The sequence below is a fragment of the Schistocerca americana genome, chromosome 2 (genome assembly GCF_021461395.2).
Source record: "Schistocerca americana isolate TAMUIC-IGC-003095 chromosome 2, iqSchAmer2.1, whole genome shotgun sequence".
Classification (NCBI taxonomy): domain Eukaryota; kingdom Metazoa; phylum Arthropoda; class Insecta; order Orthoptera; family Acrididae; genus Schistocerca; species Schistocerca americana.
This window is the reverse complement of record NC_060120.1, coordinates 440,759,089-440,774,435: the sequence shown is the minus strand read 5'-3', so window position 1 is coordinate 440,774,435 and position 15,347 is coordinate 440,759,089. Positions and strand designations below refer to the sequence as shown.

General features: G+C 37.7%; 1 protein-coding gene across 2 annotated transcripts in view; it reads left to right on the top strand.

Annotated features, from left to right (window-relative positions):
• Positions 1-15,347, top strand: part of LOC124595481 (protein brunelleschi) — a 249,419-nt gene that overhangs the window by 85,982 nt on the left and 148,090 nt on the right. For both annotated transcript variants that reach the window (XM_047134241.1, XM_047134242.1), the window contains exons 8-9: positions 4,282-4,422; positions 8,623-8,821. In XM_047134241.1, coding sequence (XP_046990197.1) covers positions 4,282-4,422; positions 8,623-8,821 — 340 coding nt within the window. The remainder of the gene's footprint in view (positions 1-4,281; positions 4,423-8,622; positions 8,822-15,347) is intronic.

Sequence of the window (15,347 nt, the reverse complement as noted above, 5' to 3'; positions counted from 1 at the left end):
AATTATGAATTTTAAAATAGTCAGAAATGGGGAATTCGATTCAGATCATTCTCTCTCTAAGATTAAAATAAAATTTCTTCCATCTAAACCAAAAAAAGGCGACCAAGAAAGTGATCAGATACAACACCACTACAGCTAATATTACAAAAGAAAATGTAGAAAAATTTAGAGAAGAAATTGAGACAAGTAAAGAAGGTGATTGGCGTGAACTCCAGATGAAAATAACTCAAGCAGCAGAGAAAACTTTAGGATTAGCCAAGAATAAAAAGAAGACATGGTGGAATGAGGAATGTGAAGAAGCACTAATACAAAGAGCTCAAAAATGGAGACGTTCGAAAAAAGAGGAAGACCTTGAACAATTCAGACAACAACGAAAAGAAACATCAAAAATAATCTGGAAAATCAAAAGGAACTTTGAAAATTGTCAGCTTACTGAAATAGAAGAAAATTTCACCAAAAATAATTCTAGAAATTTTTACCAAACCTTTAAACACATACTTAAAGGATATCAGGCACCAAGTATTTGTTTCAAAGATGAAAATGGCAAAATAGGATTAAATAATAAAGAAAATTGTGGAATTTTAGCAATTTTTTTTGAGAAGTTGTTAAACTGTCCAGTTCCAATAGATAAATTTGAATTGCCAGTGACACCTCAAAATCTAGAGGAAGATTTCCCACCAACAGAGCTAGAAATTCATGAAGCCATCAAAACACTCAAACAATAAAGCAAGTGGTGAAGACTCCATTACAGCAGAATTATTGAAGTGGTCAGAACCAAAAATCATAAAGGGTCTACAGCTGCTATTTGAGAACATTTGGAAAACTGAAAAGATTCCAATTGAATGGAAAACAGCATTAATCCACCCGCTACATAAAAAGGGAGACAAACAAAATGTCAGTAATTACAGAGGAGTGTCACTTCTGCCAGTGGCATACAAAATATCATAAAAAATTCTCCTCAACAGAGTGGTAGATAATTTAGACAAACAACTAGGAGAATATCAGGGTGGCTTTCGAAAGGGAAGATCCTGTGCAGAACAAATTTTTAACTTAAAGTCAATAATTCACCATAGAATGTTAACCAGCAAACCAATACTAGTGTCATTTATAGATTTCAAGAAAGCATTTGATTGCATAGACAGAGAAATGATAGACAAGGTCAATAGAGAATTTGGTGTTAAATCAAAACTAGCAAACATAATTCGTGAAACACTAACAGGTACAGTATCTAAAGTCAAATTTATGGGAGAAGTATCTCAGCCTTTTGAAATAAAAACTAGTGTTAGAAAAGGTGATGGTTTATCACCTTTACTGTTTAACTGTGTTCTAGAAAAAATCTGGAATTCGGAGCTAAAAAAATCACAAAATTGAATCAATAACTCTGGGAAGGAAAACAAATGGAATTAAGGTAATCTGCTTGGCTTTTGTGGATGATTTCGCAATACTTTCAGAAAACCTGATGGAAACAGTTACTCAAATAAACATTCTGAAAAAATTTGCAAACAGAACTGGTGTCAAAATTTCAGCTGAAAAAACGAAATTCATGACAAATATAAAAAATGCACCAAAATGCATGGAAACACAAATAGATAAAATAGAGCGGGTAAACTATACAACAGAATGGACTAGAAAAATCTGCAGTAGATGTAAGAATTAACCAAATGGAAAGGGCATATGGTTTGACCAAAAATATTTACAACAAGAAATGTGGTTGGGAAATAAGAAGTAATGAGGAGATCTACAAAAATATAGAGAAAATATCTGCAGTAATGGCCAAATGAAGATTAACCTTTTTTGGACATCTCTTCTGAATGGATGGAAATAGACTAACAAAACAAATACTTCTATATTTCTGGAAGAAAAAATCGACAATAGCATGTATTACAGAAGTAAGAAAAGAGATTGAAAGAAACAACATCAAAGAATCAGAAATAGTAGAAAGAAACTGTTTTAAAAACTAAATACTAAATTTGGAAGGCTTTCAAAGCAGAAGAAATAAAAAATCGGGAACAACATGGACAGAAGAAAGGAAGAGGCTTCATGGAGAGAAAATGAGGGAATACTGGAAAAATAGGAAACAACAAAAAAGGAAGAAGAGGAACTGAAGTTGTTAACGGGATCCTAGTTGGGCAATACAATTGTAAAAAAAACAAAAGAAAAAGGGGGGGGGGCATTGAATGTATAGGTAGAAAAGTACTTCTGAGCGTCAAAAGCTTCGTTTATCTAAATATTACATTATGATAAACATGAGTAGCAACAATTTGATTCATTATTTACTTAAATCAATTGAGTATTATGCACGCATACAGTGAATTTACACAATTACTAATCTTACCAAGAGGCATACAAATAGCATGTTCTCATCCCCTCAAGTTAGAAATTTGAAAACATACTCGCTGGCCATGAAGCACCTGAATTTGCCCTTGCCAGTTGTAGTCTTGTGCAGTGACCCACATGTAGAGTGAAGAAATGGACAAAGTACTTTGCTAGTTTGTATGTTAGTAAATCAGTCATGGATGCAGTGAGGTTTAGGGGTGCCCATGACTGCTGACAGTGATGGTCATGAGAATATGTGAAAACAAGAGGACTGCACTCCAGATGGCCATGTGGCACTACTGAGAGGGAAGGTGGCTCAGGCACTTTGTTCTGCATCTGTGGCAGCAATTTGAGCAGCAGTGGGCACCTCAGTGACAGACTGAACTGTTAAGTATTGGTCACTTCAAGTACAGCTCTGAGCCAAATGCCTTGTAAAGTGCATCCTCTGATCCCAAACCACTACCGTTTGCAACTTCAGTGGTATCAAGTGCAAACTCTTTGGAGGGCAGGGTTCAGGTCTGTCGTGTTTTTTGATGGAAAGGTGGTTCTGCCTTGATGCCAGTGATGCCCTCATGTTGATTAGGAGGGTGTCAGTTTAGGGCCTGCAACTGACCTGTCTGCTTGCTAGACACACTGGGCCTACTACACATGGAGGTATGGTTCGGGGTGCAGTTTCGTATGACAGCAGAAGCACTCTTGTGGCTATCACACACGCCCAGACTGCAGATTTGTACATGGGTCTGGTGATTCAACTTATTGTGCTGCCATACATGAACAGCATTCTAGGGAGTGTTTCCCAACAGGATAATGCTTGCCCACAAACTGCAGTTGTAACACAACCTTCTCTGCAATGTGTCAACACGTTGTCTTGGCCTGCTCTACCACCAAATCTGTCTCCGATCAAGCATACATGGGACATCATCAGTCAACAACTCCAGTGGTATCCACAAAGAGCACTCACTGTCCCTCTATTGACCGACCAAGTGCCACAGGCATGGAACCCCATCATACAAACTGACATGTGGTACCTGTCCAACACAATGCATTCACGTTTGCATGCTTGCATTCAACATTCCGGTCATTACATGGGTTATTAATGTACCAGCATTTCACATTTGCAATGGCTTATATTACATTAATATTAACCTGTGATCTTGCAATGTTAATCACTTAAATATGTTACCTAGCTCAAAGTATTCCTGAAATTTCATTACTCTTTGTTAATTATTTTTGGCATTGTGTGTGTGTGTGTGTGTGTGTGTGTGTGTGTGTGGTTTTTTTTTTTTTTTTTTTTTTTTTTTTTTTTTTTTTTTTTTTTTTTTTTTTTTTTTTTTTCCTCTCCAAGTGAATGTTCAGAGTTCAGTAAACTATCATGGTACACACAAATCTGGTTGACCTTAGATTATTTGGTTGATGAGTTATTTCACAGTCTCTCAATTGTTGCCATTACACACTGTTCTCATCAATGTGTGTCTTGTACATCACGACACACGCAGTTCTAAAATTTCTCCACCTGTTGTCCACAAAACCACAGAAGTGCCATTAGTGCTCTCACAATACACTTTCATTACAAAAGTGTGTGGAGTATTCACAAACTTAACTGTTTCAGAAATACTACACTCACACACCACACCACCCCACCCCACCTCTTCCCTGGCCTAGTAGCTAACAAGGTACCTATTTGGAACTTTAACTGTGACAGCAAGAAGCCAAATGTGGTACAGGCAACCTAAGTTTTTTTTTTTACAATGATTAGTACATTTCATGGGACATGTATGTATGTGAGCACAATAATTTGTTATTTTGTGAACAAATTTGTCTGACCATGACATACTGATATATTGAGATATTTCTGCTACATCTGAAATCTAAAATCTGTGGTTTCAGTTACTAATTATTCATATAGTGCACTTCTCTGTACCATATTATGTCATTTTAAATATTTAATTTTCTTCTTCTTTTCAGTATCAAAATGCTGGCGTTATTGAAACTGAGGCATGCTTTAAAGCAGCTAGAGTAGCTGTTGAACAAGGATATACGTTGCAAGCTGCATCGTTTCTCCAAAATGTCATTTTTATTAACTTACCATTAAATGAGCAAGAAAAGGTATTACTATGCAAGAGAAAAACATTTTTATAAGATAAATTGCGTGTCAGTAATTATGTAGATGTAACCACCTGCTAGTGAGTATATACAGTAGTTACGTATCATTGAATGCAATACATAAAAAAATTCACAAAAATCGTTGTCGTTATTTGTATGGTCATTTTACAGTCTTATGCAAGGACTTTATTTATAAATTATTAAATACATGTCACAAATACATAATATAAATAAATAAACAAACAAACACTCAAAAATTTTATGACTGAATATTTAGGTCTCTCTCAGTTCACAGATGTTAGCATCACCAAATGCAGTTCACTGAGCTCACCAACAAATTTTAATTATAAACACTTTTCACTTAGGCACTCCATAGTTTCCTGGGAAGACCGAATCCATTCACACATTTAATAGGACAAGTAATAATGTGATAATTTTCTCGAGGGAACTTTTGCCAGACCTCTTTCCATTCTTAGCACAAATCACATACAAATCGCACATTTTGCACGGACCAGGGTGGTATTCTGGATTTAAATCTGCAGGCAGCTATATTCTATAGCTGGTTACACAGAAGTGAGTTCTGATGAGTAATACGCTTTTGGAACTCTTACACATGCTGCTTCTCATCTAATAGATGGTGGTGCAATATTACAAAATACAGACAGCCGCAGAAGTGGTACTGATTTAGTAGTGCCACTTTTTAGTCTCATTGCATTATTTAGTTTAGTATTGACCATGGTCACTACAAAAATTGCCGAAAGCGTACACAAACCTTGAGACATTTTTAGGTGAAATGTTACATGAATACTTAAGAACAGTTTAAATTTTCAAAATCCTGCCATTGACTTCAGTATACTTATCAGCTCTCAACTTTGAGTGTGGTTGCTATTATGGTGTCTTGAGATGCATTTGAGAGGGTAACATGTGTAGTGTATATCTAGTTTGTTTTGGTGTATCCAATCCATCCGTCAGGGAGTGGCAAATTTTGAGTTTCATGATGATGGAATCTTCAGGGGCTGCGCTGTGCCAAAATAACATATCTTGTAGCCAACGGGACTTCTTCCAATAACTGTTACAGCTTTGTACATAACACTAATAAAATGATTTGAGAAAATAACAGGCACACTTATCTGTTTGCATATCACTCCACATGACAGATTTACTAAGTACTGTGTTGAAAATCCAACTGTTGTGCTGTATCAGTTTGATTTAATTTAATTTGTAATTGGTGTATTGAGAAATAAGTGCAGCAACCAATAACTTTAAACACTATTTATTCTATTCATTATTGATTTCTACCAGCAAAGCTAAATTTCATGTGGGGTACATTCTCCAAACTGCAATTTTTGTGATGGAGGCCATCTTATCAAACTTGAGTTAACAAAAAGATATTTTGGTACACATTCTCACACTTTGGTGATGCAGGTGGTGCACAATTCAGTAATGGATTGTTGAACCTCCCAAAAATATGGCAGGAAATGTTGCTTGTGGTGCAATAATATTTCTGTAGTTAGGTGCGTGGCATTTTTACCCCCCCCCCCCCCCCCCCCACCCCACACACACACACACACACACACACACACACACACACACACACACACACACAGTACATGTATCACATAGCTAACCTTTTGATTTATGGATACTGAAGTACTTCATTTCATTTCACTTACGTCAGACAGCATGTTACAGTCTTTCAATCACAGATGATTTACACAGAGTTATTAAAGCTGCAATGATATTATTCCTTATGGATTATTTTTTTATGACCTGTATATTGGAATTAGATTTTTTGGTTGGGAATAGAGGTCATTGTAGTACGGCATTTGAAAAGAATATAAAACTTCAGGTGGGATTCTTATGAATTCTTAACATTTTCTTGGGAAATGTATTTTTACCAGTTAAAAAAAAAGTCTTAATATGTTCAGGTTTTAAATTGATGATGCTTTACTTAATACCAATGTGTCATCATTCTTTTAGCACTTTATTTTTGAGAAATGTGTTGTTAGCCAGCTCATGTCAGTAATTAAGAATGTAATTGAGGGAATGGCTCCTGTGAATAAATATTTCTATTTCTTCCGCCGGCCAGTGTGATTTTAGGATACTGCTACATGAGCATCTTCAGAAAATAGATTTATGTCTGTGAATTTCTGGGTTGCATGCTGTCCTCTGTATTTATTTAATTTTCAGTTATTTTATAAAAAATTCGGTAACTAGGCTCATCAGATATGTGGCTGTAAACAGTGAAGTTTCTTTTTCTCTAAAAAAGAAAAAAAGGGGGGGGGGGGGGGAAGGTAGGTTGCACTAAGGATTCATTCCACAGACCCATATTGAGCAGATCCATGGATGTGGAGCATAAAAATGTAGCAGAAAAATATAGGTTTCAAGTTTTGTATAAGAATTAATGACTGAAGTTCTCATTCGTTCCAATGAACCATAGTGAAGTCAACCTCAACTATGTGCACTGTTAAAAACTAGAAATTGTTATGTTTATATAGTACTGCAGTAACAGTCACAGACATAAGTCACAATCGAAAGTATGTTTTGGTGACAACTGTCTGGAATCATAACATTAATTAGCCCTTCTTCCTGCTCGGGTTGGTCAAAAAATGATCTGCAAACTCACTGCTGCTAGCTTTGGTGTGAGACAGTTCCTCAAGTATTATGTGTGGGTTGCCACAAAAGCTATATAAAGGTGAATAATGGGAATGGGTTACTTGGAACCATGTCTTATATAAGGCGTTTGGGGACATATTATTGGTACATTGGAATTCAATCATCTGGCCTCCCATACTTTTTTTAAAAAAAAAAAAAGGCAAAATTGTGGATAAGAAGATATCATGAGGAAGGAAAAAGGACTTCATACTTACGAAAAAGCAAAGTAGGAAGCCCTGAAGCAATTGTTAGAGACCAAACCCATCATGTTAAATGCAAATGTTCAGAATGATTCCATGTTCCTGGAAAAGTGGGCAGAAATCTTGATCTTCCAGAGAGTGTAATTACTTTCAACATTTACAGTACTTGGTGGTATAGTTCAATGAAATTCTTATTTTTGTTCTGGAGAGGAGGGCAGACTATCTTTATGAAGGTCTGATGACAGTCAGTGCTCTCCAAACCAGATTGCTTCCACAACATACTGTGGAAGTATAAGCTCGATTGTTTGGAGCTGGATGACTACTGCAGCTGGAGAGAAGGAATTAGTCCAAGTTTCATGACATAAAAATTGACTTGGTGTGTGAATAAGTTTCTTGAATGTTCTGTTGGCATTATGTCATGGTTAAATGTTAGAGATGTAGGCAATGGATTGAAAATGAACACAAACATTCAAAACTAGTCACTGTTAAAGATTATATGCAATTATGATGGGATAGCAAATAAATAATATCTTTTCTGTTTTTTCTCCATTCACAGACGTTTTGAACTGATGAAGCATATTCACTAGCAACAGAGCACAATAATAATTACACACTGAATTTTGTAGCTTCAAATTTCTTTTGAAGGAAAACCACTTTTAGTTTCTCTTTAAACATATTGATTTTCCTGTACATATAATTTGAACACTCATCAAAAACGTATGATCGTACATAAAACAACAATGATACTAGTATTTTGTAAATACAGCCATGGACACGTATTGACGTAGAAAGAGGGCAGCTAGTAGTGCTGTTACGATAACAGAAGACGAATTTCTGTGAAACTCGCTGTCCTTCTAGGCTAACACGCACAGATGAACTGGAATGACAGTTATGATGAACACCTTAATGTCAGTAAAACAACCAGACTGACTCATATAAAAGTTGATTATCAAGATGAACATGAATCATCCCCTTTAAAACTTGGATGATCAGTAGAGGAGGTCACTGAATTTGAGAAAAAAAGGGTAATCAGAAGTTAAAAACTACCCATTCCCATCTCAGATAATCAGAAATTCAGATAACTTGCTCTCATGCAATTGGGATTGGGAGTGTACTATGTATTTATCACTTTCACTTTTAAGTTATATATTTTATGTATAAGGATTTCCTATATTCATCTGATTAACTGATTCAGCTACTGCATAAGATAAAGCACAGTGGTCAAAATATTTTGGTGGTAATAGTTCACATCCTTCCTTTACATTAATTGCTGTTATGCTTATTTTTTATCACAGATGATATGATTTTTGTGTCTTGATAATTAGCTTTATTTTGCTCTCTCTTTCAGATTCAGAGATTCACAAATTTATCAGAGTTGTACACACAGATTGGATTCCACAGGAAAGCGGCTTTCTGCAAGAGGTTAGCTGCAACAAGATACGTATCTGCTCAGAATCCTCAACCAAATTGGTCTCAGTGCTATCATTTAATGTTGCAAGCGTTATCTGGCCACAAACTTAGTCTGGATCCTACTGATTTCCCTAAAGGTAAGAATAATATTGTAAATTAGCATAATTTTATATAAATAATCAGCAATTAACAATTAATGATATCCAGAATGAAATTTTCACTCAGCAACGGAGTGTGCGCTGATATGAAACTTCCTGGGGGTTAAAACTTGTGCAGGATAAAGACTCAAATTTTGGACCTTTGCCTATTGCGGGCAAGTGCTCTACCATCTGAGCTATCCAAGTACGACTCACGTCCCGTCCTCACGGCTTCCATTCTGCCAGTACCTCGTCTCCTACCTTCCAAACTTGACAGAAACTCTTCTGCGAACCTTGCAGAATTAGATGGTAGAGCACTTATCTGCGAAAGGCGAAGGTCCCAAGTTTGAGTCTCATTCTGGCACACAGTTTTAATCTCCCAGGAAGTTTCATATCCGTGCCCTTTCTGCTGCAGCATGAAAATTTCATTCTGCAAACATCTCCAAGGCTGTGGCCAAGCCATGTCTCTGCAATATCCTTTCTTTCAGGAGTGCTAGTTCTACAACATTCGCAGAAGAGCTTCTGTGAAGTTTGGAAGGCAGGAGATGAGGTAACGGTAGAATTGAAGCTGAGAGGATGAGGCGTGAGTTGTGCTTGGGTAGCTCAGATTGTAGAGCAGTTGCCCATGAAAGGCAAAGGTTCCAAGTTCGAGTCTCGGTCCAGCACACAGTTTTAATCTCCCACGAAGTTTCAATTGATAATATTCTATTGTATTTTACATTTTTCACAGTTTTAGGCATCAAAAAGTTCTTTATGTTAAATGATGTCCAGTGAACAGCAAATCTTTGATCTGATGGGTGTGCCTTATACAGAGTCAATCAACCCAGCTACTGTCTTTAATTATTTCTATAATCATAGATGTATCAAAATATGGAAATGGACGAGTATTTAGCTGTGTGGTTTAGTGATCTTATTTTTTTGTCAACTGAGATATTTTGCACCATGTATTTCTTTCAGTGGCTATCAGAAGCTTTCGAAAAATAAGGGCATAGCAAAGTTCTCTTCTTCTTCAGTAGCTCTACAGCCCTTGGTGAGCCTTGGCTTCTTCAACAATCTTCCTCCACACTTCTCGGTTATTTGCTGCTCTTTTCCACCCCCGGACTCCCATATTGCTGATATCCATTATTACCTCATCGATCCATCTTCTTCTAGGTCTCCCTTTTCGCCTAACTGAATGGATCATACCTTTCATCATTTTCTTTGGCATTCTATCCTTTGCCATTCTCTCCAAGTGTCCTAGCCATCGTATTCGCTGTGATTTAACAAATTTTACTATGTCCCTGCCTTGTATTAACTCCTGTAATTCAGCATTGTAGCGTATTCTCCAGCCTTCTTCCTCCCTTATTGGCCCATAGATTTTGCGTAGTATTTTCCGCTCAACGCTTCTTAGAGCATTTTTATCGTGTTCTGTCAATGTCCATACCTCTGAGCCGTATGTGATAACTGGGCGGACTAGGGAATTATATATTAGCAATTTAGTTTTTCTTGTAACAAGGCTACTTTTGAAACGCTGCATATTTGCAAAGTAAGCTCTGTTTCCTGCTTGTATTCTTTCCCTTATAGCCTTTCCAATACTGTTATCATTTGTTATTAGGGCTCCCAAATAGTTAAAAGAGGACACTCCATTGAAGCATTTCCCATTGATGTTTAGGTTTTTAGGGGTTCTTCTGGCCTCAGATTGTGACATTACCATATATTTTGTTTTGTTTACATTTACTATGAGGCCAATTTTTAAGGCTTCTGTTTCCATTGCCCGGTATGTTTCTAGGAGTGTATTGGTATTTCTTCCTACTATAGCAATGTCATCAGCGTATGCACATATCTGGCTAGTTTTCATAAATATGGTGCCTCTTTTGTTGATTTTATTTACTGCACTATGCAGGGCAATGTTGAATAGGACAGTGGAGAGGCTATCCCCTTGCTTCACACCTTTATTAAAGTCAAAGCTCTCACTTGTTCTGCTAAGGACCTTTACTTTTGCTCTTGTCTCTGTCATTGTCATTCTGATTAGTCTTATTAATTTAGCACATATACCAACTTCTTTCAGTACTCTGTATAGTTCTTGCCGAATTATGCTGTCAAAGGCTTGTTTGAAATCGATGAATAAGAAATGCAGATCTATATCATATTCATAGAACTTTTCCATCATTTGCCTTATCACAAATATTTGATCAGTTGTTCCTCTGCCCGGTCGAAAGCCACACTGATATTCCCCTAGCATGCCTTCTGCACACTTCCGTATCCTTTCGTTTAATATACTTGTGAAGATCTTATAAGCTGTACTTAGGAGTGTTACACCTCTATAGTTTTCACATGCTGTTCTGTCCCCTTTCTTATAAATGGGGACTATTATTCCAATTTTCCAATTATCTGGCATAGTTTCTGTTTCCCATATATCTGATATTAATGTGTGCAGTTCCTTTATTACAGCCTCACCACCAGTTTTTATTAATTCAGCAATTATGCTGTCTTCCCCAGGGGCTCGATTGTTTTTTGACTTGTGCACAGCCTGGGAGACCTCTTGTAGTGTTGGTTTTCTTGCCTCATTGGTTTCATTGTTTACTTCCAGCTCCACTCTTCCCTCCTGTGCAGCTGTCTCTTCATCTTCTAGGCTGGTGCTTAGTGTATCTTTGAAATATTCTGCCCATCTTCCCACTATCTGTTCTTCCTCCCTTATCATTTTCCCATCTTTACTGGAACAGGCCATTGTTTTTGGTTGGAATCTATTCTTCATTTTGCCTATGGCATGATAGAACTTTCTTATTTCACTCTGTTCCTTTAGTTCTTCTAGTTCTTGAAATTTCTTCTTATTCCACTCTCTTTTCTTTCTCTTGCACAGTCTGTTAGCTCTTCTCCTTAATTCTCTATATTGTTCCACATTATTTCTGGTTTCTCTCTGTAGCATTTTTGTTCTTGCCCTGTTCTTTTCCTCTATTGCTGACCTGCAATCTTCATCAAACCACTCCTGGGTTCTTCTGTTCCTTCTTATGCCTATTATTTCCTCTGCAGCATCCTTAATGGCTTTTTCAAACCTGTTCCACCTTCCATCTACTCCTTCTGTGGTCTCTTCATTGCTCAACTTTCTGCTTAGTGTTGCTTGGTATTTTTTTACTTCATCGGGGATGTTCAGTTTGTCTGTATTCCATTTCATCATCTTTCCCATTCTGTTGCCATTTGTTAGTGGCAGTTTCTCTCTCAAGACTGATTTTATCAGAAAGTGGTCTGAATCACAGTTTGGTCCTCTGCAGCTCCGTACATCCGTAACTGACGTGGAGTGGTGTGCAATCACTAAAATATGATCAATCTGATTGACTACTCCATTGGCTGCAGACTTCCAAGTTCCCAGATGGATCCTTTTATGTGGAAAGCAGGTACTTTTAATAATCATATTATTCCTTGCTGCGAGTTGGCATAATAAGTCTCCATTCTCATTGTTTTCTTCATGTAGTGAATATTTTCCAGAAACTCCATACAGATGTTCATTCCTCCCTATTTTTGCATTAAAATCTCCTATTACTAGCATCAGGTCATATTTAGGTACTGCACCGTATACTTTTTCCAAGTCTTCGTAGAAATGTTCTTTAATTATATCCTCTTTTTCCTCTGTTGGTGCATGTGCATTAACTATTGATATATTCCTAAATTTACCTTTTAGTCTGAGTCTGCACATCCTTTCATTTATGGGTTCAAATTCTAGAAGGCTTTTCCTAACTTACCTAGTTATTATAAACCCTGTTCCAAGTTGGCCTGTTCTTTCTTCTGGTCCACTATATACCAACGAGTACTCAGGTTTATCTATCTGCCCATTCCCCTGCCATCTTATTTCCTGTAGCCCTACAATATCATATTTGAATTTTAAAATTTCATTAGCTATTTCTTTCATCTTTCCAGGCTGAAGCATTGTCCTCACATTCCATGATGCTACTGTTAGATCCTTTATCCGTTTCCTTTGCCGGGGTCGTGATACATGCTTTCCATCCAGTTTCCGAGGCTTCTGTTGAATTTCCGTAATATTCTTTTTTTTTACAGTATGGGGTTATTAGCCCCATGCCCAACCCCCAAACTGGAGGACCAGGATTTGTATGAGGTTTACTCCTCTAGGGAAGCTGGCTTCACTACGCCTCTAGAGCCCTCCCTGCCCTATGTTGTGGGACACACTTTGTCTGGCTCCTCTGTCGGGACCAGTCCGGCTTGGGAGACCCTGCCAGTAGCTATGCTACCGCCGGCATAGCTCTCGACTTCACCGAAGCACGCAAACCCTCCCGCCCGGCACTGAAGGTGCCTACTATAAGGCGGTGTCCCCTGAGAGGGCATAGCAAAGTTACACTTACTATTGTTTTCACTGTAACTTTTCACAATTGGTCCTTGTACTTAGCACATTCATCACCTCTTTTTGCAAAAAGTTTCACTTCTAACATCACATCACTATACTCCTCTTATCCAGAACTTTTGAATGCTACTAAAATGTATTATGTTCTGTTGTTGTTGTTGTGGTCTCCAGTCCTGAGACTGGTTTGATGCAGCTCTCCATGCTACTCTATCCTGTGCAAGCTTTTTCATCTCCCAGTACCTACTGCAACCTACATCCTTCTGACTCTGCTTAGTGTATTCATCTCGTGGTCTCCCTCTACGATTTTTACCCTCCACGCTGCCCTCCAATACTAAATTGGTGATCCCTTGATGCCTCAGAACATGTCCTACCAACCGATCCCTTCTTCTGGTCAAGTTGTGCCACAAACTTCTCTTCTCCCCAATCCTATCGAATACTTCCTCATTAGTTATGTGATCTACCCATCTAATCTTCAGCATTCTTCTGTAGCACCACATTTCGAAAGCTTCTATTCTCTTCTTGTCCAAACTATTTATCGTCCATGTTTCACTTCCATACATGGCTACACTCCATACAAATACTTTCAGAAATGACTTCCTGACACTTAAATCTATACTCGATGTTAACAAATTTCTCTTCTTCTGAAATGCTTTCACCGAGCGAGGTGGCGCAGTGGTTAGCACACTGGACTCGCATTCGGGAGGACGACGGTTCAATCCCGTCTCCGGCCATCCTGATTTAGGTTTTCCGTGATTTCCCTAAATCGCTTCAGGCAAATGCCGGGATGGTTCCTTTGAAAGGGCACGGCCGATTTCTTTCCCCATCCTTCCCTCCCCCGAGCTTGCGCTCCGTCTCTAATGACCTCGTTGTCGACGGGACGTTAAACACTACTCTCCTCCTCCTCCTGAAATGCTTTCCTTGCCATTGCCAGTCTACATTTTATATCCTCTCTACTTCGACCATCGTCAGTTATTTTGCTCCCCAAATAGCAAAACTCCTTTACTACTTTAAGTGTCTCATTTCCTAATCTAATTCCCTCAGCATCACCCGACTTAATTAGACTACATTCCATTATCCTTGTTTTGCTTTTGTTGATGTTCATCTTATATCCTCCTTTCAAGACACTGTCCATTCCATTCAACTGCTCTTCCAAGTCCTTTGCTGTCTCTGACAGAATTACAATGTCATCGGCGAACCTCAAAGTTTTTATTTCTTCTCCATGAATTTTAATACCTACTCCGAATTTTTCTTTTGTTCCCTTTACTGCTTGCTCAATATACAGATTGAACAACATCAAGGAGAGTCTACAACCCTGTCTTACTCCCTTCCCAACCACTGCTTCCCTTTCATGTCCCTCGACTCTTATAACTGCCATCTGGTTTCTGTACAAATTATAAATAGCCTTTCGCTCCCTGTATTTTACCCCTGCCACCTTTAGAATTTGAAAGAGAGTATTCCAGTCAACATTGTCAAAAGCTTTCTCTAAGTATACAAATGCTAGAAGCGTAGGTTTGCCTTTCCTTAATCTTTCTTCTAAGATAAGTCGTAAGGTCAGTATTGCCTCACGTGTTCCAGTGTTTCTACGGAATCCAAACTGATCTTCCCCGAGGTTGGCTTCTACTAGTTTTTCCATTCGTCTGTAAAGAATTTGTGTTAGTATTTTGCAGCTGTGACTTATTAAACTGATAGTTCGCTAATTTTCACATCTGTCAACACCTGCTTTCTTTGGGATTGGAATTATTATATTCTTCTTGAAGTCTGTGGGTATTTCGCCTGTTTCATACATCTTGCTCACCAGATGGTTATGTTCTATTAAAAATAATTGTTGCAATTTGTCAATTGTGGTTCTCTTTGTATATTTTGCATTAACATGTCTATACTAATCTTGCTGTCAGTGGAGAGAAAAAAGAATTGAATTCTGTCTTCAGTAGAATAATAATCTTGTTACGCATTGCTAGTTACTTAAAAATCTGCTGTCTCCCTCTCTTTTGAGGATGTTATTAAAAAAAAGTTAAATTCCACTCGTGAAGATTTTCCACGTTAAGACATCACACTTCTGCTACCTTAGTTAAAACATGAAGCAAGCGCACAATATGGCATTGCACCACTGGCAATTAAAGGGTTTTATGAATTCTATGACAAAAAGGCATTTGTTTTATATTTTCTGCTGCATCTTGGTGTTAGGTCCTACCATTT